At 45.7% G+C, this 26,900-nt stretch overlaps 2 protein-coding genes across 2 annotated transcripts in view; both read right to left on the bottom strand.

Annotated features, from left to right (window-relative positions):
- Window positions 1-1,244: 1,244 nt before the first annotated feature.
- On the bottom strand, window positions 1,245-8,016 carry COPRS (coordinator of PRMT5 and differentiation stimulator). Its single transcript, XM_047758517.1, has 4 exons — window positions 7,860-8,016; window positions 5,473-5,539; window positions 2,206-2,427; window positions 1,245-1,670 (listed from the first exon to the last, which is right to left on the bottom strand). Exons 1-4 carry the CDS (start codon window positions 7,956-7,958, stop codon window positions 1,501-1,503), a joined length of 558 nt encoding a protein of 185 aa, XP_047614473.1. The 5' UTR covers window positions 7,959-8,016; the 3' UTR covers window positions 1,245-1,500.
- Window positions 8,017-10,061: 2,045 nt separating this feature from the next.
- Window positions 10,062-26,900, bottom strand: part of UTP6 (UTP6 small subunit processome component) — a 28,208-nt gene continuing 11,369 nt past the window's right edge. The window contains exons 9-19 of the mRNA XM_047758030.1: window positions 25,546-25,627; window positions 25,145-25,226; window positions 23,712-23,896; window positions 22,826-22,905; window positions 22,152-22,229; window positions 19,227-19,406; window positions 18,310-18,390; window positions 17,369-17,478; window positions 16,538-16,604; window positions 12,547-12,619; window positions 10,062-11,622 (exon numbers count right to left, since the gene is read on the bottom strand). Of these exons, the coding sequence (XP_047613986.1) occupies window positions 11,465-11,622; window positions 12,547-12,619; window positions 16,538-16,604; window positions 17,369-17,478; window positions 18,310-18,390; window positions 19,227-19,406; window positions 22,152-22,229; window positions 22,826-22,905; window positions 23,712-23,896; window positions 25,145-25,226; window positions 25,546-25,627 (1,176 nt within the window). The 3' untranslated portion in view covers window positions 10,062-11,464. The remainder of the gene's footprint in view (window positions 11,623-12,546; window positions 12,620-16,537; window positions 16,605-17,368; window positions 17,479-18,309; window positions 18,391-19,226; window positions 19,407-22,151; window positions 22,230-22,825; window positions 22,906-23,711; window positions 23,897-25,144; window positions 25,227-25,545; window positions 25,628-26,900) is intronic.

Below are 26,900 nucleotides of genomic sequence, written 5' to 3'. Positions count from 1 at the left end.
GGAGTGGATGCCGACCTCAGACGGGAAATTTTTCTTGATTTGGCTTCCGTAAGGAGGTGGGGAGGGAAGAGGCAATCCCTCGGCCTGCCAGAGAGGCAGAGGGGACTTAGTCTGGTGCACCACAGACCTGCCAAGGTGTGGACCCCAGGACCTGCCTCCAGGTTCACACACACGCCCACACCCCCACAGGAACAGACTTCAGAGACGTCTGCGGGTTCAGGTCACAGTTCCACTGTTTCCTGGCTGTGTCATCTTGGCCAAAACATTTAGAGTCTTATTTTCCTCATCTCTAAATGAGGTAAAAGAAAATGTTTTTAAGTGACTTATGTAAGTAATTACAGGGCTTAAAAAATTAAATGAAAAATAGTGTAAAATCCTTCCATGCCAATTGAGGGTTATACAACCGCTGGTTTAATTAACTGCCATTTCGTTTTCCAGCCTACAGAAAAGTCTTGTTAACTAATAAGCAAATGGTCCCTTTTCCATCAACAGAAAGAGAAATCAGCTGTGAAGTCAGCCGTGCCTCTTGGGTTCCAACCTCTGGTCAATGGGGTCAGATCTACAGAAGCAAAACTACAAAATCATTTCCTTTTGTAGAGTAGCTTCGTCTCTAAGTACTTCAGTCCTGAACGTGTAAGGGAGGGGCTTTAAATGAAGAAGTAAGGTTTGGGGAGTTCCCATTGTGCCTCCGTGGAAATGAATCTGACTAGTATCCATGAGGATGCAGGTTCAATCCGTGGCCTCGATCCGTGGGTTAAGGATCTGGCGTTGCTGTGAGCTATGGTATAGGTCACAGATGCGGCTTGGATCTGGGGTTGTGGCGGCTGTGGCATAGGCTGGCAGCTACAGCTCCCATTCGACCCCCTAGCCTGGGAACCTCCGTATGCCACAGGTGCAGCCCTAAAAAAAAAGAAAGTACACCTTTGGTCAGAAGTATCTAATTTAGGAGTTCCCGTCGTGGCACAGGGGTTAACGAATCCGACTAGGAACCATGAGGTTGCGGGTTCGGTCCCTGCCCTTGCTCAGTGGGTTAACGATCCAGCGTTGCTGTGAGCTGTGGTGTAGGTCGCAGACGCGGCTCGGATCCTGCGTTGCTGTGGCTCTGGCGTAGGCCAGTGGCTACAGCTCCGATTCGACCCCTGGCCTGGGAACCTCCATATGCCGCGGGAGCGGCCCAAAGAAATAGCAAAAAAAAAAAAAGAAGTATCTAATTTAAAAGGAGGAGAAAAAAGTAGACAAAAGCGTATTGATCATTTCCTACCTTTATTTATAAAGTTTTCTACTCCTCTCCCGACACAGACGTACACACACATACCTGGGAGAAGCTCATTAAAAACAACAACAACAACAGAACAGGAGGTGGCAGACCTTACTTAACACCAGTCTGTGTGCCCAGCTTGGGGATCACCGGGAATGTCTCCTCGGATGTGACATCTCACCTCAAAAGAAGGAGACCTTGACCTGGAAGGCCCGCCCGCCCACCAGGCCAGGGCGGCACCCTCAGTCTTCGGCATCATCAAACTGTCCCGTTTCAAAGACCATCTTGGAATAATGGGGTATCAGTGGAGGCGGGTGGTGCCAACTGGGGTCATAGATCATGTCTCCTTGTGGGGCACAGCACACCCAAGGTCTGACCTCTTGAGAAAGGCAACCCTGGATGTCGTCGGCATCTGTGGGCAGTTTTAAAAGCCAGATTAAAGGAAAGGAGGGAGGGTGAAAAGGGAGAGCCCAAAATGTCTAGGGGACAGACACCCATACTTTCTTTGCTTAAACACACACTGCATGCACACACACACACGTGCACACACGCCAACACACACAGAGTCCTTTGCTGAAGACCGGTAAGCACCTTCATTCTGAGGCCACCCACAAGCCCGCTTCTCAGACACGGGTCTTAGCAGCGCAGAGGAAGCAACTGGTGACCACAGCACTTCTGTCTGCAGCTGCCTGATTCATGCAAAGGTATCTGGAGAGTTAACGCGGTTTCGACATTAAAACTAACCAATACACTAAGTAATTGGTCTTTTTTTCCAATTATTTCATATGAAAGAGAAGCTGTCACAGAAATCTCAGACCTGTCACAGCTCTCGGGCTAATAAACTCCTAGATGTGTGTCCCTCTTCCAGACTGGCTGCCTTTAGGGGGTTCATATCGTAGGAGGGTCTCGGAACCCTGGCCTAGGAACCCCAGGAGCCCCACACCTACCATATGGATTCCCTTGATCTGCTTTCAACTCCAAGTCCCAGTCCTCATTAAAAAGGTCGGCAGCCTGCTCCTTGGGTGGACAGCCGGACACCCCTTCTGACAGCTCCCATGTGTTCAGGTCCCCATCAGAGTCCTCATCATCCACAGCAAAGCCTTCCTCTTCAGAATGGATGCTCTCACCACGGGCAGGACTATCGTTAGGGATGCTCTGGGCTCCAGTGGCTAAGAAATCCACAAGAGGAAAAAGGACTTAAAACAACAGGCAAGCCAGAGAGGGCCGAGTCGTGTGCTTGGGAGATTTTAGCCGGACTTACTAAGAGGACACCAGTAAATAGTGTACAGAGCTCTTTAGCCACCAGAGACCTTATTTAAAAATTATTGTTCTGTTTCCCCTTTTTTTTTTTTTTTTCTGCCGCACCTATGGCAGGCAGAAGTTCCCAGGCCAGCAACTGAACCTGTTGCACAGCAGTGACAATGCTGGATCCATAACCACTAGACCACGAGGGAACTCCCTGTTACTTTTTTTTTTTTCTTTTTTGGCTTTTTAGGGCTTCACCCACAGCATATGTAAGTTCCCAGGCCAGGGGTTGAATGGGAGCTTCAGATGCCGGCCTACAACACAGCCAGAGCAATACCATATCCAAGCTGTGTCTGCAACCTACACCACAGCTCACAGCGATGCTGGATTCTTAACCCAGTAAGTGGGGCCAGGAATCAAACCCACATCCTCAAGGATACCATTTGGGTTCATTACCACTGAGCCACAATAAGAACTCCGCATTTTTTTTTTTTTTTTTTTCCCAGTAGCCGCACAGGCACCTTATCGAAGTTCCTGGGCCAGGGACGGAATTCGAGCGGCAGCTGTGACCTAGGCCACGGCTGCAGGAACGCCGGATCCTTTAATCTACTGCACCAGGCTGGGGGGCCAAGCCTTGCCTCCGCCACAACCTGAGCTGCTGCAGTCAGATTCTTAACCCACTGTGCCACGAGAGGAACTCCCTCTGTTTACGTGTTTAGAAGGAGATGTTTCAGTAAGATGTTGTGCCATAAACAAGGCTATTAATGACCAGGCCTTTTAATTCACATGAAGCATCAGGCACAGTTTCTATTTCCAAGTAGTTTCAATGACACGGAGGCAAAGGGCCTCTGGCAAATGATAAGCTTTCACGATACAGAATGGACGGAATTCTTGCTCTTCCATGCCTCCCTTCATGCTCAAAGAGCAGGTCAAAGGTGAGCCCTGGACAAGGATGGCGGAGGAGGGAGGAAAGCCGGCAGAAACTCGGAACCCACCAGTCTCACTGCTCAGCCACCACGTGCCCTCCTTCGGAGCTCGGGGAGGGGCTGGAAGGTGCATTTTCAAAAGGTGTACCAAAAATGGAAGAAACCCTGGGGAAGGATAATGGACCTCCAAGCACACAGTGCTATGGTGATGCCACGTCAGAGCTGGGCAAACAATCAGCCTAAAAACAGCCATGCCATTAACACTGTACAAGGATGACAGCCACGAGCCATAAAGTTCAGGACGTGGGTTCCGGAGCCCAACAACCACAGTTCAAATCCCAGTTCTTCTAATTACAAACATGTGCGACTGAGCTGAAACTGACGCAACCAATTCCTCCATAACTTACAACGGAGAATGACCGCAGCACCCAGCAATCCCACTCTTAAGCGGATGACCCAAAGAGAGCAAACAAAAGTTCAAAGAAAATGTGCACAAAAATGTTCAGAGCAGCACTGTTCGCAATCACCAAGTGGCAGAAACAACCCAAACAGCTATCCGCTGATGAATGGGTAAATAAACTGTGATGGAATTATTCAGCCATAATAAAGAAATGAAGGTACTGCTACCTGCTACAACATGAACCGTGAAAAAACCATGCTGAGTGAAAGAAATCAGACATAAAAAAACCACATATTGGAGTTCCCACTGTGGCGCAGCAGAAACGAATCTGACTAGCATCCATGAGGATGCAGGTTCAATCCCTGGTCTCACTCAGTGGGTCAGGGATCTGGCGTTGCCCTGAGCCATGGTGTCGGTCGCAGACGCAGCTCAGATCCCGAGTTGCTGCGGCTGTAGCAGAGGCCGGCAGTAGCAGCTCCAATCCGACCCCTAGCCTGGGGACCTCCATATGCCATGAGTGAGGCTGTAAAAAAGCGGGGGAAAAAAATATACATATATATATATATATATCATGTAACTCCATTTATAAGCAACTCATATGTGCCTATACGGAACAGGTAAACCCACAGAGACAGAAAGCAGATCTGTGGTAGCCAGGGGCTCAAGAAGGGGAGTATAGGGGGTGGCTGCTTCTTAGATACGGCGTTTCCTCTGGGGGCCAGGAGAATGTTCTAAAACTAAACAGTGGTGGTGACTGGCCCAATATTGTGATTGGGCCAAATGCCACTGAACTGTACACTTTCAAATGGTTAATGTTATGTGTCTTCTTCCACAATCTTTAAGGTTTTTGCTCTGTAGCTCGGTTTCCTCATCTATCATAGGCAGATAGGGCCATTGTCAGGGTTTTTAAAGGCAAAAAAAAAAAAAAAAAAACAACCCACTTAGAACTGTACATGGCACACAGTGAGTACTCAGTGAAGTGTTAGCTGCTAGGACTACCCCTATTTATGTGCTTGGTGCTTTATCCAGACCAGCACTGGCCAAGAGAACTTTCTGTGATGACAGTAACATACTTACTACAATCTGTGCTGTCCGAAAGGCTGGCCGTGGCCGTGTCTGACTACTAAGCATTTGAAATGCGGCCCATGTGACCAAGGAAGTGAATTTCCCACTTTATTTCGTTATAATTAAACAGCTATTTGGAGTGGGGATTTCAGTTCTACATCCTATCACCCCATCCTCAGACAACCCTCTAAGGAAGTATTATTATCCCCATTTTAAAGATAGAAAAAGGATAAAAAATATAAAGCCACAAAACTAAAGCCCAGGACCCAGTCCCAGAGCTGAAAGGGAAACAATTTCAGCCGCCTGCAAAGCCTGCACACTTTCCGCTGCCCTGGGCTGTCTTCCTCGGCAGAAAGGGTGGATCTGGACCCAGGCCCAAGACTCTCTTTGGGGGGGGGGGGGCTTCCAAACGAGAGGACGCCTGAAACACTAGGCAGAAAAGGCAACCGGGTGGGGAAGAGGAGGGCTGGCTACAAAGAGGAGGTATCTAACCAAGCCGGGGACCGACCTTCCTTCTCTTGTCACTTCCTCGGTCTTTCCCAACACCCACCTCCCCCCAGGCTCCGCCTGCTACTTGCCTAGTCGATCCATGGCCTTCTCAGTCTCTCTCTCCTGACCAGAGTGGTCAGCCAGCACAAAGGCAGCCTGCGGGAAGAAGAAACAATTACCCGGGCCTTGGAGGCCTGCGGAGAGCCAGGATTTCAGCCCCACTTCCACCCTTCCATAGCGCACTTCGGGAGGCTGGGGTGGGGACTCTGCAACCCACGTTTCTGCTTTGCCGTGTCAGGCTGGGCCAAGCCCGAGGAAGAAGGGCCCGGCTCCTTCCTACTCCTGTAGGGACGGGCCGGCAGAATCACCTGCCTTCCTAGCTGCCTGCATCCAGCACGCGCAGAGCCAGCCTCCTGCCCAGCCCTCTCCTGAGTGCTCGGAGTCACAGGTCCTCAGGACCCTGACGCCAAGCTCAGAGACCCCAGCACTAGCCAGGGCAGTGCCCCCTCCTCCGAGGCTGGAATTTCAGCGGGCTGCAAAGCCTCTCCCCTGTAATCATTCCAACCTCACCTCTTTTGTTCCCTGAGCCCCAGGGCTTGGTTTGGTTTCCTACAGCAGCAAGCTCCTCCTTACCTTTTCAGTTACAAACCGACTTTTATCTAGGGAACAGCTCTTTTTATCAAATAATGTCTCCTGACGGATCCAAGGGGACAAGAGAGCTTTAGGCGATGAAGGGAAATCTTCCCTCATAGCCAACCATGTGCTTTTCAGCTCCCATCACTCAAAAGTTCCTGAAACGCCATCACCTGTAAGACCTCTTTCTAAGTGAAATACAGCCTGCATGAGAAGACCTGATTACAAGCCCATTCACTCAGTGTGTACCCTGGACACAGCACTTCAGCCACCATGCCTGAGTTTGTCAGGACACGGGGGATGCCTGTTCTGACTTTGTGGGAGGCTTATACTGAGATAACACTCATGAAAACACCTAGCACACGGCAAGAATATAACATCTGTTGCTGTGGGTCTTTTTAGGGCCGCACCTGTGGCATGTGGAGGTTCTCAGGCTGGAGGTCAAATCAGAGCTACAGCTGCTGGCCTACGCCACAGCCACAGCAATTCGGGATCTGAGCCGCATCTGCGACCAACACCACAGCTCAAGGCAACGCCAGATCGCCGACCCACTGGGCGAGGCCAGGCATGGAACCTGCATCCTCATGGATGCTAATCGGATTTGTTTCCGCTGCGCCACAACAGGAACTCCCATCTGTTGAATTTTAATTCACCTTCTTTGCCTCTAAAGCTACACTGCACTTGGCACCTGTCCCAATTAGCTCATCATCTGCCTGGATTTAATGAGTTAATTCCACCTCCTATGGTTAAGTGACAACTCCTGGTCACTACTGCTGGCCAGGAGTGGGACCTCTCACTTCTTCCACTGCAAGAGCCCCCTAAATGGCTTCACACTCACCCATCTTGCCCAGCCTGACAGCGCTAATCAATACTCTGCTCCGCAGGCCTCCACTGTGGGACCACAAACTTCTCCATGGCCTCCAGGCCCATCAACCTACAGAGATAGTTCTCTCGCCCAGCTCTGGGACCCCAGCTCCCGGCCATTCGCCCTGCACTTCCTCACCTCCAGACCTTTGCCAGGAACAAGCATCCCCCCCACCCTAGAGAGGAAGCGCACAAACCTTCCTGCTCTGCCCTGACAAAACCAGTCTCGTCCTACCTGCACCCCCAAAGTAATTTTCTTTCTAAGCCCATCACTACATTTTTTATATCTTTCTTTGGTTAAGTACTTTCTGTGATGCCTAAACAAGCATTCTATTCCTCCATCCAATTAATATGCTTGTCTGTGGTGTCAGGCACTATGCTGGTCACCTGGTTAACAGCAATAGAGGGTTCCTACCTCAACGAGCTCATGTCTAATAGGGATTATTGACTGTAAACGGGGCAGGACATGACTGTTAATAGTGGTCCGGCGCGCAAATGAAAACAAGTTTCTGGAAACCCTGCGTCAAACGCGGCCTTTTGCTTTCAGTAAAGGTTAGAGGAGGGAGCGCAGCAGACATCATCTGGTGCTCAGGGTTAGCTGAGCATCGCCACCAAGGGACACGGATCCGCCAGAGAAGATCGCTCTACTCGCTGCCCTCACCTGGCCCCAGCCCAGGCCCAGCTCTCGGTCAGCAGCATCACCGCCCATTCAGCAAGGACGCCGAGGCGCTCGTGGGCCGCCAGCTAGACTTCTCCGCCCGGCGCGCCCACCCACGACCACGAGGTACCCTGCCCCGCCGCCCCGCGACCCGGCCGTTTCCAGCTCGGGCGCGTGCCCAAACGGCGCTCCCCGTTCGCAGGGAGGCCCGAGGCGCTTCCCCGGCTCCGCGGCCCCCCACCCGGCCCGCCCCATGAGCCCCGCAACTTCCCGCCCCCGGCCGCAGGTGGTGACCGCGCCCAGGCCCCGCGCCGCGCTCACCCCCGGGGCGGGGGACGCCTCCCGCGCGCTCAGCAGCGGCCGGCCCCGCGGCGGCTCCGCGGCCCCCAACGCTTGGGCCCCAGCGGTGAGAGGGTCCATGCCCGGCGGCCAGCTGCTGAGCCCGAGACGCTCGCTGCTCAGCCACGTGACGCACCAGCCTGGCAGCCAGCCCGAGGATACGCCGCGGAGGGCCAATCAGCCGGGGGTGCTCCCGGACGGGGGGGCGGGGCGCGGGGGTCACGAGGAAGCCGGGGGCGGGGCGAGGCGGGGCGGAGCAAGGGGGCGGGGTGGAGCAAGGGGGCGGGGCGAGCCCGATTGCGAAGGCCTCCTGCTCACGTACCGACCCTGGAGTAGGATTTTGGAACGTCCTGACCAGGTGCGGACCCCAGGGCTGGATGACTAGCTGGGTCTGGAATGCCAAGTGTTATCCCTACGCAACCACACTGGATATGCTTCTGCTTCAAAACCTCGATTTCCTGTTAGGCGTCTACCTGATGATGTATAAAACTCAGCTCTCAAAACTTCACACAGTTGAAGCTCCAACCCCATCTCACTCTTCTCTCTAAATAGGTTTCTCTGGAGCTTAGGCTGAAATTAGACTATAATTCACAAATGGATGAGACAACTCAGCAACCCAGTGATCCTCCACCTTGAGTTAGTGACTTCTCAAACCCATTAGAAACCTAGGAATAGATGATCAAAACAAACTCCTACAACACGCAGACATCCTTATAGGCTGATACTTGGTCACAGTAACCCTAAACCTTCTGTACCATGCCGGTATGGTCTCACCTGGGCTTCTCTCTTTTAATGCTCCAAGTCTGGCCCTCTACAACCTGAGGGCAGCAGAATTCTGACAGGCAGCGCCTGAGCAGGGGATACACCTTCCCTGCCTAAACTCCAATAACATATCTGCTCAAGGTGGGATAGTCATATTAACCCTTAAGAAGCAGAAAAGCTGGAAGGTGGGACTCCTTGCTCGCCAGGCCACCTTACCACAATCTGAGACATTAGAGGGCCTATTCCTTCATTTCCCTCAAGAATGTGTTGTTTATACACTATATAAAGCATTTGAACATTTTAGCCTAACAAATCATATGTAGACTTTCCCACAGGGGAGAGAATGTGACCAATTAATGTGTGCTCTGCTCTAACTCATGAGTTAGTTTCCCCAAATCTAACTGAATCTAGGTCAACAGTGTCCAACAGAACCATATGCCATGGTAGAAATAAAAGTTCTATTATCTGTGCTGTCTAGCATGGTAAATATGTAGCCAGAGTAAATGAAAATCTGAATTATCTAATTTCAATAAATTTAAGTTCCCACACGTGGGGAGAAGCTACCCCATCTAACAGTGCAGCTCTAGGTGAACTAGCTAGATGCACTTCCATAACCTGCAATGGTGAGAATCAGGTAGAGGGTTGTGTGACCGCAGGGTGACCCACCCTCACAAGCCTTGCTTTAAGGAGTCAACCACCCTGCTCTTCACTCTCATGTCTGAAATGTGACAAGTATCTCTTTCCTAAAATAAAAAAGCCCTTTAAGGATTTAAAATGTTGACCTTCCTAAGACTTAGTAGAGAAGAGAAAGAGGAAATTTTTCTTATTTTAATATAAATGACATACAAACACCATAGAGAGTACAAAAGCTCCTAATGAAAATGCCCTAAAATGACTCTAATATTCATAGAAATACAATATATAATAAAGGTATTATAAATCAGTCAGAGAAAAATGGCCACAAATGGTATTGTGGAAAATTTAGTTCACTGCTTGGGGAAAAAAAAAAAGAGTTGTCCTCATCAAGAGGTAGGGTTTTCAACAATAAAAATCAGACCCACACATAGAAAACCTCTGGACCTCAAAAAAACACTAGAAGAAGAAAAAAAAAAGCTGGGGACACATCATTAGTAATAAAGAGACAAACTAAAGATTAGCATTCCTCATACATAAAAAAATTCTTTATAAATTAGTTTAAAAAAATTCAAAAAATAGTCAAACATGAAAAGAGTACCAGAAAAAAACACAGTAACTACACTAATATCAAAGAAATACACAATAAAACAATGACCTACACCCCTTTACATCTATTAAAATGGGAAATATAAGAAATATAACATCAACAGCAGGTAAGGGTGTTGACTTTTCACACAGTGCTTCAAAGTATTTTCATACAAAGCAAAGTGACAATACATATCCATGTTCTTTAAAATAGTTAAATCCTTTAATACAGTAATTCTACTTTCAGATGTTAGTCTTCTAAGGCAATAACCAGGGATATGAACAAAGATTGATAAGAATCTTCACCAATAGCATTTCTAAGAAAAATTAGAAATGACAAGATCCAACCATAAGAGATCAGTAAAATAAGTCATGGCTCATCTATACAATGGAATGTTATAAATTCACTAAAAATTTTTAAGGTTATTTAATGATATGAGGGAAAAAAACATATTAAGTGAAACACAACATTAAGTAATGCTTCGCCCAATGACATCATAATGTTAAAGGAGATACAAGTCAAACTGCCTCCTCCGCGCCCAGAATGCTCTTGTCTGCTCCAAGCCATCCTCTATCCTCGCCTCTGAAAACCCTTCTCTTTCTAATCTACTCCTTACCCCTGACTTTTTTTTGTTGCCAGGCCTCCCCAATGTAAACACCTCTTCATATCAGTCCCAGAGACAGAATATACTTTTTTAATAATCTCTTAATGTTCGTTTTTCTTGTTTAACTGCCACACCTTCAGCATATAGACATTCCCAGGCAAGGGATTTCAGAGCTGCAGCTGCCAGCCTATACCACAGCAACACCAGATCCGAGTTGCATCTTCGGCAGCTTGCAGCAATGCCAGATCCTTAATCCCCTGAGCAAGGCAAGGGATCAAACCTGCATCCTCATGGATACTAGTTGAGTTCTTAACCCGCTGAGCCACAATGGGAATCCCCAATCTCTTACTATACTTAAAGGACATCTTTCCCCCCAATACCCAGCATCCTTCTCTGCTGCTTCAACCAACTCAGGACATCCAGCTCTGTTCCTCCAACCCCTACTTCCCGCCCTCAAAGCTCCCCTTCTTTCCTGCCTATGAGGGGCATTCAATGAATGAATGAATCATTTAGTATAAATACAATTCTAATTAAAGAAATCAAATTCCTGAGTTTAAGTCCAGAAGATGAAATTAAAGGATGCTATTATTTTCTTCTCCACATGATTCTATTCCCTCCATATTTTCAATAACAAATGCATACCATGCATACCTTTACGATAAGGAGAGGACAAACAAAGAGAACTGTACTTTCATCTCCATTTTAAACGATCCCATGGGTCTAGATTAGAGGTACCCATGTTTGACCAGAGGTAATAAAAGCATATCAGTTATACGATTTCCATATATTCTGGAAAACATTTTGGACCTATGGTAGGTCTGGCCTCAAAAGAACAGTTCTCTTTTCTAGAATTAAAGAATCAACAAAACTAAAGCATGTCTCAAAATCAGTCAAGTGTCTTATCTGCCACCCCAGCAAGCCACAAATGGAAACATAACGCGAATATTCCCAGAGGGCTCATAATACTATTTCACAAAGTTGGCTGTGTTCTTCCTCTTTTCACAAGTGGCCGGCCTGATGCATAGCATGTTTAGCTACAAACAGCTCTGCTGCCTCCCCCTGCAACATTTTCATGGCTCGCCAATAGATCTGTCCGCAATTCTCAGGTCTACCAAGGGGGTGGTCCAATTCTTCTTTGATGTAATCCATCCAAAGATCTTTAAAAGGAACCCAAAAACGTATGTTACTATAAACATACAATTAGATAACTGACAAGGTTTTATTAGATAAGCTTAATTATTCAATATTAACTCAATGCAAGATTTCTAAGAAATTTAACCTCTTGTTATTTTTGAGAATACTATGTGGAACAACAGTATCTGAGTTTCTTTACACTACAGTATAACAAAGCTATTTTGCTGCTGTTGTTGTTGTTAAGTAGAAAACTTCACTTTAATCCTGACAGTCTATGTATTTCACAAACTGAAGAACACTAAATATCTTAGAGGGAGGATTTTGCTGAGTCTCTTCAAGGTGAAACTGACCTCAATGACTTCACTAAACCTTGCCACCATGTTTAATAAAATAAAACTTGCTTGGGTTGTTAATTTCACCAAAAGAAAGTCTAAAATCTTGTAAAACCTTGTATTTTAAAAATCTGAGTTTAACAATGATACACGTCAGTTTTCGAGTTCCTAAGTAAACAGACTCTCCGGGACATTCCTACACCCAGGAGTGTGTGAGGACTATGTGGCCACAGCCAATGACATCCCCTGTCAGTAAGTATCCCATTACCCCACAGCTATAATCCCCACCCAGCTTCGTCCTGACCTGCATTACTAACCTTTTCCTTACAAATTATCACACTTTTTTTAAGAGAACCAAACCAAGTAAATACCCCTCTAATGCAGAATTCTGAAGAGAAGAGCCTGGACTCCTGGACTTGTGAACTTGAAATTATAAGCAAAATTATGTCGGCAAGTATTTATGCACAAAGGGAGGGAGGAGGAAGGGGAAGGCTGCCAAGTTTTATTCTCAAAGATAAATCCCCAAAACAGTTAAGAAACAGTTTTCTAACCAGAATGATAGGTTACAGACCACACATGCAAAGACTCATGAGTCCATAATTGAAGTTTACTTACCAGAATCTACAGATCCAAATTCTCTCAAAGCCCTCTCATAATATTCTCTTAAGTTGGCCATCTTGCAGGATTCCTAACAAAAACAATCAGACAAGCTTGCCACAAAAGCCCAATTTATAATGTCACAAAGTAATTTCACCCACATTGTGAAGCAGCTACAGTCTATTAGGCATCTGAAGGAGGAAGAGGGGTGGGCTTAAGTGAACGCATCCTGGCTCTGAACTTATCCAGAGAAAAATCAAATGCATGACATGGCACAGTGATGTAAATGCCAAACAGTGATAAAGCACAGGTTCCTGTAGTGGAAAAAGCCTGATGAATCCGCACATGGGGGAACATGGGCAGCTCCACAGAAAAAGACATAGGAAAGCCTTGAGGGAGGAGCAGGACTTAAATAAATGGGGAAAGTTCGACTCTCTATGGCTCGGGATTTCTTCCTTGGATATCTAGGCTCTGCCACATATATTAGCTGTGTATACCCACCTTTTCATATCAAAGCAAAGTATATATAAATACTAGTTGTGGGAACTTTAGCAAGTTTTTTGAACCCTCTGACCCTCAAATTTCCTCACTCATAAAACAAGGAAAACCGTATCTCTTAGGGCAACTATGAGGATTAAACTGCTGACTAATTATTGAGCAGAGTAGCCAGCACTAACTTCACTGTCAATAAATGTTAATTCTTTACCTCTATTTCCATTTAAATGCATAATCTCTTCGTTTCATTTTCAAAGCAGATTAGAATCTTCAGCTTAAAAATCTTGATGAGTAGTCAAATAACTATTTTCTCATTCTAATTTCTCTTCACTGAGACTATATACTATTTTACAGAAAGTCAGTCTAACCTCCTATCTTATACATGCATGAAAAATAGAACCACACTTTGTGAAGGGCTCATAACATGCATAGAACTGTACAAGGGCCTTTCCATCCAGCCTCCCATTTGACCTTGTAACTCTCACACCCTCAAAACAGACGAGGCGGAGTTCCCATTGTGGCGCAGTGGTTAACGAATCCGACTAGGAACCATGAGGTTGCGGGTTCGGTCCCTGGCCTTGCTCAGTGGGTTAACGATCCGGCGTTGCCCTGAGCCGTGGTGTAGGTTGCAGACGAGGCTCGGATCCCACGTTGCTGTGGCTCTGGCGTAGGCCAGCGGCTACAGCTCCGATTCGACCCCTAGCCTAGGAACCTCCATATGCCGCGGAAGCGGCCCAAAGAAATAGCAAAAAGACAAAAAACAAACAAACAAAAAAACAGACGAGGCTGTCGAGGTAGAATTAAGTGACTTGAGCAAAGCACATAGCTATCATGTTATTAATCCAAAGCCTGGTTATTAATTACTATACTAGATTATCTCCTATACTGTAAGACAAGAATAAATTATTGATCCATACAATGGTCAAAACTGTGAACTTAACAGTTGGGAGTTCCCATTGTGGCGCAGTGGTTAACGAATCCGACTAGGAACTATGAGGTTGCGGGTTCGATCCCTGGCCTCGCTCAGTGGGTTAAGGATAAGACATTGCCCTGAGCTGTGGTGTAGATCACAGATGCGGCTCAGATCTGGCGTTGCTGTGGCTGTAGCATAGGCCGGCAGCTAAAGCTCCGATTAGACCCCTAGCCTGGGAACCTCCACGTGCTGCAGGAGCGGCCCTAGAAAAGACAAAAAAAAAAAAAAGAGAGAGAGACAAAAAAAAAAAAGCTAACAGTTGAACTTCATTATTAATTTTTCAAAATTCAGATAAAAATAATCAACACCAATCAAAATATCAAAACAGGAGTTCCTGTTGTGTCTCAGCAGAAACAAATCCAATTAGTATCCATGAGGATGGTGGTTCGATCCCTGGCCTCACTCAGTGGATTAAGGAGCCGGTATTGCTGTGAGCTGTGGTGTAGGTCGCAGATGTGGCTCAGATCCCGCACTGCTTCGGCTGTGGCATAGGCGGGCAGTTACAGCTCTGATTCAACCCCTAATCTGGGAACTTCCATACACTGTACATGCGGCCCTAAAAAGCAAAAAAAAAAAAATTTTTTTTTTTGCCTTTTCTAGGGCCACTTCCACGGCATATGGAGTTTCCCAGACAAGGGGTCTAATCGGAGCTGTAGCCACTGGCCTACGCCAGAGCCACAGCAAGGTGGGGTCCGAGCCACACCTGCGACCTACACCACAGCTCACGGCAACGCCAGATCCTTAACCCACTGAGCAAGGCCAGGGATCAAACCCGCAACCTCATGGTTCCTAGTTGGATTCGTTAACCACTGCGCCACAATGGGAACTCCAAAAGCAAAAAAGTTTTTTTTTAATTTAAAAATAAAGGAAAGAAAGCAAAACTGAATACTTGAAAAAGGTATGGAGGAAATAGGTATACTGATACGTATATCCGGTGATTATCACCATAAATAAGTATAACTTCTAGAGGACTCCCTGGCAACATCAAAAAAGAACCATTAAAAAAAGCCAGTCCCTGGAGTTCCCGTCGTGGCGCAGTGGTTAACGAATCCAACTAGGAACCATGAGGTTGCGGGTTTGGTCCCTGGCCTTACTCAGTTGGGTTAACGATCCGGCGTTGCCGTGAGCTGTGGTGTAGGTTGCAGACACGGCTCGGATCCCGTGTTGCTGTGGCTCTGGCGTAGGCCGGTGGCTACAGCTCCAATTCGACCCCTAGCCTGGGAACCTCCATATGCCACGGGAGCGGCCCAAGAAATAGCAAAAAAAAAAAAAAGACAAAAAAAGCCAGTCCCAGAAATTTATCTCAAGAAAGTAATTCAAAGAGCTACATAAACCAAATGTTTGCAGCACTGTTTTCAGTATCAAAAATCTGGAACAGGAGTTCCCCTTGTGGCTCAGTGGGTTAAGAACCTGACATAGTATCCATAAAGAAACAGGTTTGACCCTGGCCTCACTCAGCAGGTTAAGGATCTGATGATGCCGAAAGCTGCTATGTAGGTTACAGATGTAGCTCAGAACTGGTGTTGGTATGGCATAGGCCAGCAGCTACAGCTCTGATTCGACCCCTATCCCAGGAACTTCCAAATGGCACAAGTGTGGCCCTGAAAAGAAATAAAATACAATTTTAAAAATCTGGAAACAACCTATATGTAATGGAACAGTTAAGAAAACTACAAGTTTAAGAATAACATGACTGGAGTTCCCGTTATGTCTCAGCAGTAACAAACCCAACTGGTATCCGTGAGGTTGCAGGTTCAATCCCTGGCCTCACTCAGTGGGTCGGAGATCTGGTATTGCCATGAGCTGTGGTGTAGGTCACAGACTCAGCTCAGATCTCTGGTCATTGTGGTATAGGCCGGCAGCTGTAGCTCCAATTCGATCTCTACCCTGGGAACTTCCATATGACGCAGGTGCGGCCCTAAAAACACCAAAAAAAAAAAAAAAACCCCACTAGAAACAGTTCTAAGTGCCTACTCTACCTCACAAGCCCAAACAAGACACAGGGCACTGTGGAGGTAGGGAAGGAGCATTTCATACAGCTTGCCAGGGAGGGCTTTTTTTTTTTTTTTTTTCTTTCTCTTTTTAGGGCCACACCCAAGGCATATGGAGGTTCCCAGGCTAGGAGCAGAATCAGAGTTACAGCTGCCGGCCTACACCACGGCCACAGCCCCGCTAGATCCAAGCCGCCTCTGCAATCTACACCACAGCTAAAGGCAACGCTGGATCCTTAATCCACAGAGCAAGGCCAGAGCTCAAACCTCATGGATACTAGTCAGATTTGTCTCCACTGAGCCACAGTGGGAACTCTGGGCAGGCTTCCTTTAAGAGGTGATATCTGACTTTTCTAGTTTTGAGACATTTACTTTTTCTTCTTTGCTTGATTACCATTCCTAAAACCCATCTATGAAAAAGAGGGTAGGGGAAGGGATGAAAAATTACACTGTATCATAATGCGAGCTTTTTAAATAATAAAATGCTTCCATAGCTTAGTAAGCACGAATCCACCTTCCCAGATGAGAAATGCATAGACAGAGCACTTACTTGCTCCTTTTCAAACTGGATCATCTTCCTGAAAAAATCAACTGAAAATGGTCGGCTTTCCTGTAAACTAAAAGGGAAGGGAACCATTATCTTCCGGGGTGACAGCGCCTCTTACATCCCCCCAGTATTAACACCTGGGCCAGGGCCTCCGCTGTGTGGCCTGCTAAGTCCTGGCTGGGACTCAACACAGGGACTGGAGCTGACCACTGGCTGGCTCACCATTTTCCATCTCCAACGCCTTGCTCTTCCCCACCACCAAACGCCTACCCCGTTTTCTTCCTGTTCTCTTCTTTCTCACCGTTAGGGTCTTAAGTTCTCTCTACTCCATCTCAAGGTCTTTGTGAAGAATACCAATAATTCCATTTCTAAAAATATACTCTAAGCAAATAATTTCCAATATGGGCAAGTAATATTTGTGCAGAAGGGTTCAGCAAAGCAGTTACAGCACATCCCCAGGGTGGTACATCATATAGCTACTGAACATCAATGCAACGTTTAATAAATGTTGTTTATGAAGAACTATTACTGACAGGGAAAAGTTCTAACTTCATCAGTAAAAGTGGTACACTGCATGCAATTACAATATAAGCTCAGACACATGAAAAACAAAGTTTAAAATGATACATTAAGATGGATGTTTTAATTTTGCTGATGGGATTACAGTGAATTATTAGTTACCTCTTTCTCTCTTTTTAAAATTTTCCACAATGTGTATGAACTAAAAGGCTCTTGGATTTATCCCTCAATCTATCTGTGATACGTGTAGTCCAGATATGAGGGGTTGAGTATGGGGTGGAGAGACTCATCACAGCTACGCATGTCTGTGTGTACCTTTTAAAGACAGCTCTGGCCTTTTTGTAGCCACTGCTTCGATAAGCCCAATCCAGGTACTTATCCTTCAGAGTGACGGAGTCAGCACCCATAACAGCTAAGACAGCTTTCTAAAATTTAAAAGAATAAAGAAAACAAGCTACATCAGGAAATGTCTAGATGTCAAAACAAATTTTTCATCAGCCACTCAATTAACAGTGCCTTTTTTTTTGCCTTTTTCTTTTTTCTTTTTTTTTTGGCCACCCTGCAGCAAATGGAGGTCCCAGGCCAGGGATCAGATCCAAGCTGCAGTTTCGACTCATGCTGCAGCTGTAGCAACACCAGATTCTTTAACCCACCATGCTGGGCTAGGGATCGAACCTGTGTCCTGATGCTGCAGAGACACCGTTGATCCCATCTTGCCACAGCGTAACTCCTTTTTATTTATTTTTGGGAGCCGAACTCATAGCATGAGGAAGTCCCGCCAGGATCAAACCCAGGCCATACCCGCCACCCGAGTCACAGCAGTGACAATGCTGGGTCCTTAATACACTGAGCCAACAGGGAACTCCTACAGTATTTTAAAAAGACCATCTGCTTTTTTTTTCTTTTGGTCTTTTTTCCTTTTCTAGGGCCACTTCCTGCGGCATATGGAGGTTCCCAAGCTAGGGATCTAATCGGAGCTGTAAACGCCAGCCTACGCCAGAGCCACAGCAACGCGGGATCCGAGCCGTGTCTGCGACCTACACCACAGCTCACAGCAACACCAGATCATTAACCCACTGAACAAGGCCAGGGATTGAGCCCGCAATTTCATGGTTCCTAGTCGGATTCATTAACCACTGCGCCGCAACGGGAACTCCAGGATCACCTGCTTTAGAAATAACCCTTTGAAAGCTAACCAGATAGCAAACCTATTTGCTCATTTCCCACACCCAAGACTTAGAACAGGAAGCCTGTACCTTAAAGATGGCTTCAGTGTCTTCTTGGCTTTTGGCACCTTCACTCCACTCTGCCCAAGAAATCCACAACGGCAAACAAATCTGCTCACACACACAAAAAAGTTAGAAAATGACAGCTTAGTGCTAGGTTCTGAAAACCAGTCACTTTAAAGACAGGATCCTCCTGAGATCATCAATATGTGAAATTCAGAGTCACTGCCAGTCTGTCCTCACTGTGACAGAGTTCTCAGTGCCCAGAAGGAATGGTATGCTGGGACACAGCGCGTTCTGACTAAGTCACCCAAAACAATATTCTCCTGTTAATTCTACTTTCCCTCTGTTGGGGAATACTGCCTAAGGTTATTATCATCAATTATCTGCTAGTTAGTTAAGCAAATGATAGCCCACAACCAGTCAGACCCAAGTTCCCCAGGTCATGTCTCTGCAGCCTGGGGCCAGAGCACAAGTGCTAACTAACCTAGGCTGAACCACCTGATCCTCGCTCACGTCCCAGCAGCACACACAAATGGGCGGTAACATTCTCATGATTTTTCCCCCACTTTAACTCCTAGAATACTTCTTTCCTACTAGTATAAAAGATTTACTGCAAAGCTTTAAGGTTTAGAAATATGTGTGTATTTACAATCAGGCTTCAGTTAAGTTTTGGAAGCATGTGAAAATAATATTCTATTAGCATTCTCACTTATGAGATGTATACATAGGAGCAGAAAAATTTACATAATGTGGTCGGCTTTCAAATAAAGACTTAGAAATAGGCTAGTAAATGGAAGTAATTCTCTACCTGTGACCCCTGAACCATCACCACAAATGCACTCTGGGGCCAGCTCTCCTCAGACGAGTCTACTCCAAATGAGCTTTGGCTGTGGTCTTAAAAGTTTCCCAAGCAGAATGAAAAACCAAAGACCCAACTCACAGACCTGGGGTTTCAGGCGCACAAAGGCTTCTTCAAAAACCATGGCTACATCAGGGCTCTTTGAGGCAATCAGCACCTGCAGCTTCACCTGCCACATCATCACCGAGTCTTGGAACAACTCAGTCCCAGCTCCTGCCACCTCCAGGGCTTCCTTAAAGAGGTTGTGGTGCAGCAACAACTCGCTCTGGATGGGACAAAAGGTCATTGGAAAAGTAACTACCGAGAGCTACCTATCTATGGAAATGGGGACACGTCAAGACCTCATGGGAGGCAAAAGATCCAAGAGCCTTTCCACCAAGCCTTTCACCAGCTGCCAAAAAGGCACAAAGGGAATAATTCAAAATTTCTCCTCCATTCCCTGCTCCTATCCCCAAGGGCTATCAAAAAACAGGGAAGAGGTGAAAAGCAGAGGCCTAAGTAATTTAGAGTGAAAGTTAAATTTTTATTTATCTTTTTTTTTTTTTTTTTTGGTATTTAGGGCCGTACCCACAGCATATGGAGGTTCCCAGGCTAGGGGTCTAATCAGAGCTACAGCTGTCGGCCTACACCACAACCACAGAAATGCAGGATCCAAGCTGTGTCTGCAACCTACATCACAGCTCACAGCAACGCCAGATCCTTAACCCACTGAGCGAGGCCAGGGATCGAACCTGCAACCTTATGGTTCCTAGTTGGACTCCTTTCCACTGTGCCACTATGGGAACTCCTTAAAGTTAAACTTTAATAAAATAGTTCACCTATGATAAAACAAGTATTTGTGGGGGTGGTAGGGAAACACGTTTATTCATTCAAACAGAGATGGGCACAGTATTAACTAGCACCATTTTTCTGAAGAGTCATGATACTGTTCACACCACAAACTTGGGAATTTTAACAAATATGACCCAACAAATAAATGAACAGGAGGAAATCTTATCTGCTCAAAACTGCTTGTATCCACACTAGTGTAACAAGGAAAACCTAAAACCGATCCAATTTTTAAAAATTGTGGAAAAGCATGTAAATGGTAGTCATAATCTATTCATTTAACAAGCATGTTAACTGTACACTATAAATGCTAGATTCAATAATGAGGACAGGTACGCTCCCTATGGCTCACAGCTCATCCAGTCTAGCAGCAAAGACAGCTTGATACATGTCATCACAGAAAAAGAATCCTATGCTACAGGAGGAGTACAAAGCAGGAGCACCCAACAGCGTCTTTGGAGGTGATGAGAAAGGACTCCCAGAAAAGAAGCCCCGTCTAAGCCAAGGCTTAAGGGAAAGCAAGTGTCGGGTGAAGGCAGACATCCCCAGGAGAAGAGAAGGCACCCCGCTCCAGCATGGGCAAGAGACTGGAGAGAAGAGGGCTTGGATCCAAAAGGAAATCCAAGCTTAGCACGTCTGGAGGGGTGGAATGTAAACCGGAGAACTGGCAGGCGAGGCTGAAAGACCACAGGCACCAAATCAAGGACACTGAGCAGCTTTATCCAAAGGACAAAGAGAAGTCACAGAATAATCTGGAGCAAGGATGGGTGTACAGTCAGCCAAGCATCTGAAGTTGAGAGGCAGTGTGGTGAGGGACTCCCATCAAAGGCAAGGTCACCAAATGAGTGACAAGGGGAGAGGCCTGGGAGGGAGGGCAACAGAAACGTAGTAAGGAGGAGAGGATGTCTGAAATGGCCAGAGCAGAGAATGTTAAAACAAATAAAAAACGGAAGGACTGTCAAGGCAATACTCCCAGCCATGCCCAGCAGAATTTACAGGGTGGAAGTGTCTCGCTAGCATCCAAAGGCTCCAACAACCAGCTGGACTCATCCAGGCCAGGGGGTTTTCACTGTTAGATGCCATAATGGAAGAAGGGTACCCCAATCACGGAGTAATACAATAATGACACAAATATGTAGTTGATGCAGATCTATGTAAAAAAGTATACCAAAAATGTTAATATAAAAAAAGTAGACTACAAAATAGCAAGACATTCATTGCAAATATGTAAAAATTGTGTAAATTAAATAAATCAAAAAAGGAAAGAATTATACAAATAAAAGGCACTCAATAAATACAAAGATTTTTGTCCTTCTTTTCCCCTAAGAAAGTATTTAGGAGTTCCCGTTGTGGAGCAGTGGTTAATGAATCCGACTAGGCACCATGAGGTTGCGGGTTCGGTCCCTGCCCTTGCTCAGTGGGTTAACGATCCAGCATTGCCGTGAGCTGTGGTGTAGGTTGCAGACGCGGCTCGGATCCTGCGTTGCTGTGGCTCTAGCGTAGGCGGGGGGCTACAGCTCCGATTCGACCCCTAGCCTGGGAACCTCCATATGCCGCAGGAGCGGCCCAAAGAAATAGCAAAAAAAAAAAAAAAGAAAGTATTTAGATACAGTAACACATTCTCTCATGCAATGCTCTCAACAACTTTGTGAGGTAGCAAAAACGAGAAGCACTCATTATTTTAAAACCACGTAAACAAGCTCAGAAAGGTTAAGTGGTTTGCCCATCACCTCCCTATTAAGTGGCAAAACCCAGTCTAGACCTGTGTATTCCCACATTACATTTTTCTGGTCTCAATATAATAATCCTTATCTACTTCAAAGTATAAGGATGGGTTAATATGTCTCTTACCTGAATGTCAGCTTCTAAAACACAGAAAGACATCTAATTTGCCTTCACTGTACTAACAATTAATCTGAGCCAAGCATAGGTTCAGGAAAACATGAAGGAGTGGACAAACAAAATAAACCCAATTGTGACCCTGTTCTGAGTGTTTTCCATTATATAATATTCCTCCCTCTACTGTAGGGATTTCATTTCTGGCATACACCAAACACTAACAGCGACATAGAAACACTCTCTACATCCAACGTAGTCTTCGAAACTAGCTTAGTCATAAAACTGCATATATTAAAACACATGCCACCAGCATGAACCAACCAGAAGGTATCTGTGTCCTTACCCACTGCTTGTACTGGACCTCAGGTAGAAGTCTGAGTTCATGTGCCTTCCTGAATGCAACCATGGTTCTTTCCAGCCTCTGAAATCAGAAAGAGCTCTCAGTTCACTACAAAGATCCCAGAACGGGCCTTTGGCTGCTGACAGAAACAAAAGCAGTTTTACCCCTGAGAATTGAGAGGGGGGACTGAAGTGGTTTCACTTGGGGTTTTTTTGGTTTTGTTTTGTCTTTTTAGGGCTGCACCTGCGGCATATGGAGGTTCCCAGGCTAGGGGTCAGATTGGAGCTACAGCTGCCGGCCTACACCACAGCCACAGCAATGTGGGATCTGAGCCGCGTCTTCGACCTGCACCATAGCTCACAGCAACGCCGGAACCCTAACCCACTGAGCGAGGCCAGGGATCAAATCTGCGTCCTCATGGATACTAGTCAGATTCATTTCCGATGAGCCATGACGGTAACTCCTGAAGTGGTTTCACTTGTGATTAAATGATTTGGGCAGATACACCTCCTAACCTGGTGGCCAGAACCAGGGCAAGGCAAACTCAGCCCTTCAGAATGACAGGTCACTCACAGGAGGAGGAAGCTCTCCCAGACCCCAAAAGAGCTGTGTCTATGTTCTTCTTTCAGAAGACACAGTCTAGCCGGCCACCATAACCACAGAACATAAGTCAATACCTTCTCTCTGAGGAGCTGGCTGTTGGTCTTCTTAGTAAACCTTTCCATGCAAAAGTTGAGGTAACACTTCCACATGGCCTCTGGAAAAGGCAGAAAGAGTATGTGATCAGATCACCAACTCTTTTAGTTTAATAGTCATCATCATACACCTTTTCTTTGAAAGGAAAACTCCTCTGAGGAAGAGTTTAAACTAGTTTGATGAAAAAAATAATTACTTTGATTACAACCAAACATCTCAAATATTGAGGGAAAAACAAGTAATGATATAAATATAAAAATTAAAATCTTTCTCCATATTACATACCCTACCTTTACTTTCTAATATTATAAAATCATAAAATAAATCGATAACAAAAGATAAGAAATGATGATTAAACAATCTTCTGAATTATTTCCTAAGTATCATTTATTTCTCCAAGTAAATGAACAGAATGCTACAGAGATTTAGGAGGGTCATTAAAATGCTCCATCTGGAGTTCCCGTGGTGGCACAGTGGTTAACGAATCCGACTAGGAACCATGAGGTTGCAGGTTCGATCCCTGCCCTTGCTCAGTGGGTTAAAGATCCGGCGTTGCTGGTGGTGTAGGTCGCAGACGTGGCTCGGATCCCGCGTTGCTGTGGCTCTGGTGTAGGCTGGTGGCTACGGCTCCGATTCGACCCCTAGCCTGGGAACCTCCATATACCGCGAGAGCGGCCCAAGAAATGGCAAAACAACTAAAAAAAATGCTCCATCTTTTAACACCAAAGAAAGAACAAGCTGGAAAGCCAGGCACACTGTAAACTACCACAGAGAGGTTCCAGAACCCAATTTTGGTCAAGTGAACGGGGCCCGTTTCCACGTTCAGGAAGATGCCTCCTCCTCGGTCCTCGGCTGGGTGAGGCTCACCTGTGGGCAGAGTCTTCACCGCCTCCTCATATACAGCGCAGCACCGCTCCTCCCGGCGGGTGGCCTCCGCCACTCTGGCTTGTTTCGTTGTAGGTGGCTCATCTCCTGGTTGCGACTCCATCTCTAATTCTCGCCTCGCCACATAATCCCAAGTGAGGGGGTCGTCTGTGTGTAAAGCCTGCAGGCTGAAAAATACTGGCATCAGCCCTGGGACATGAAACTCAGAATATCAGAGAGATAGTACCAATGCTCTGAAAATGTATCCAGGACACCCACTGGGACAACCCAATTCCAGGGATGTTCCCTCATGGCCTAGAGGTTAGGGCTCAGCGCTTTCACTGCTGCAGCCCGGGTTCCATCCATCGTCTGGGAACGGAGATCCCACATCAAGCCACTACATGCTATGGCCAAAAAAAAAAAAGAGACAATTCCAGCACCACAAAAGCCATTTCCCAACAGGCTCTCCAGATGTCTTCACTCTCCCTCTATAAAGGCTGTCAATGGATCAGGGCTGTCACATGCTTGTCAGTTTCAGATTGCTTCAACATCATTCACAAATGTTTGCTCTCAAAGTCAAAACGCAGCTTTGTGTGACGAGACACCTCAATCTCAAGCCCTGAGAACGTCATCACATCCGATTCCTGATTTTCTCTAATAGAGGGAGCTCAATCCTCTACCAAAACCCTGAAGGTATCCACAGAGCAAAGAGATCAAGTTTAAGCTTACCACGTATGAAAAGTAAGAGTGCTACTAAAGTTCCCACAAAGTAGGCTGCCCACATTCTCAAGCCATACAACCAGTGTTAAAGAACAATGTCTGATTAGCTGCAACACTGAACTATGAACATTCATGAGGGCAACTCTCACCTAAAGGACAAAACACAGGAATTCCCGTCGTGGAGCAGTGGAAACGAATCCAACCAGTAACCATGAGGTTTCAGGTTTGATCCCTGGCCTTGCTCAGTGGGTTAAGGATCCAGCATTGAGGTGAGCTGTGGTGTAGGTCACAGACTTGGCTCAGATTCTGTGTTGCTATGGCTGTGGTGTAGGCCAGCAGCTGTATCTCCAACTAGACCTCTAGCCCGGTGGGAACTTCCATATGCCGAGGGTACGGCCCTAAAAAGCAAAAAAAAAAAAAAAAAAAGGGCAAAGACAAAAGACACACTAGGGAGGCAAGAATGTAGATTTTTATATAAGCTACAGGGTATATTTATTATTGAACAAAGGCAAACTATTTCTCAAGGCCAGCCATAAAAGGAGTTAAACTACTTCTCCAAAAATACATTTTTTTAAATCTATTATGATAGTCCTAAAACTTAGCTTTCTTCCAAGGATTTCCTGGGGGATTTTCTTTCCCCCTTTCTAAATATACAACTTCAAACCCTTGTAACAAGATCAAAACAGACATTTTCTCCTTGCCACTATCTTACTTACTCATCATAAATTTCTCTTTGCAGATCTTTGGCAAAATCAAATAGCTGTGCAATTGAAAGGAGGGACACATGAAATTCTGCACCTAAAATTTAAAAAGCAGGGAAGGGAGTAAGACTCAAAAATAGCACTTCCTACTTAGTGCTAGTTATTTTCCTATAAAGTGGAAAATAAGATAAAATGGAAAAAAAAATCACCCACGATCCCACAAAATAAGCAAAGTCACTGTTAATATTTGAGTATGCATAAGTACTTTAACTTTTATTTTAAGCTTCTTTAGGGCATAAAAAAATTATGTTGGCACAGGCTGGTGGCTACAGCTCTAATTCTACCCCTAGCCTGGTAACTTCCATTATGCCGTGGGTGAGGCCCTAAAAAGCCAAAAAAATAAAAAAGATACCTACCTTTAATTATGCTTACAGAATTTTTGTAGATGATCCGTGCCAACTCGCCCTTAAGGATTTCTTCGGAATATTCAAGATTCTCCTAAAGAGGATGATATTAAAGATAATTTAACTGGCAGTGCCAGTAAGTAGAAAAAGCACGAGGATGAAAATTGACAATCCTAGACTACCTGCGCCACATGACCTCTGGCAAATCAGGGTTCCCTCTCTGGGCCCTGTTCCCTCACTTTTAAAATGTGCAGCTTGACCGAACAAGGTCACCAATCCTCCAACTGTGTTCTCTCAGGCTCCTGGAGTGGTAGCAAGATCACACGGCTTAAGGCCTCACTCTCCACCTAGACCAGAATAGGTCAAGTTTTTTTTTTGTTTTTTTTTTTAGGTTAAGTTTTACATGCCGTGTTTACCCTTCTTTTTAAGATTTAATTTGGATAAAAAAGTTTAGAGCTGGAAACCACAATAACAGATGATAGCACAGGCCTTTTCCAGCTCTAACATTCTCAAACTTCCTTCTTTAAAATTATTGTCGTGTAAAAAATTATGTAAAAAGAAAAATTAAAAAAAAGAAAAATAAAGGAGTTTCCGTCGTGGCGCAGCGGTTAACAAATCCCACTAGGAACCATGAGATTGCAGGTTTGGTCTCTGGCCTTGCTCAGTGGGTTAAGGATCTGGTGTTGCCGTGAGCTGTGGTGTTGGTTGCAGACGAGGCTCAGATCTGGTGTTGCTGTGGCTGTGGTGTAGGCTGGCAGCTGTAGCTCCGATTCCACCCCTAGCCTGGGAACCTCCATATGCTGTGGGAGCAGCCCTAGAAAAGGCAAAAAGACAAAAAAAAAAAAAAAGAAAAAGAAAGAAGGCTAGGAATCACACATTTCACAACCTTTCTTGAGCTCCTTCAACCCATTAATATATCACTGAATGAAATCATAAAGTATTAAAGCCATAAATGAGATCATGAAGTATTTAGCCAGTCCATCAGTAACAATTTTGAGGACCACTCCAATTAGGCCAAATGTCTATTTTTAAAGCACAAAATTCCATTTTTATTCCTAAGCCCATTTCAATTAAATCAATGCTAGACTCATCTAAAAGTTTTAAAATATTAAATTGGAAAGAAAAATATATTCTAGGAGTTTCGTTGTGGCTCAGCAGTAATGAAACCAACTAGTATCCATGAGGACATAGGTTTGATCCCAGGCCTCACTCAGTGGGTTAAGGATCCAGTGTTGCTGTGAGCTGTGGTGTAGGTCACAGACATGGCTCAGATCTGGCAGGCTGTGGCTGAGGCTGTGGCTATGGCCAGCAGCTGTAGCTCCAATTCAACCCCGAGCCTAGGAATTTCCATATGCTACGGGTGCAGC

Source organism: Phacochoerus africanus, chromosome 14 (genome assembly GCF_016906955.1).
Source record: "Phacochoerus africanus isolate WHEZ1 chromosome 14, ROS_Pafr_v1, whole genome shotgun sequence".
Taxonomy (NCBI): Eukaryota; Metazoa; Chordata; class Mammalia; order Artiodactyla; family Suidae; genus Phacochoerus; species Phacochoerus africanus.
The sequence above is the reverse complement of the archived record's forward strand: the minus strand, read 5'-3'. Positions and strand labels throughout refer to the sequence as shown.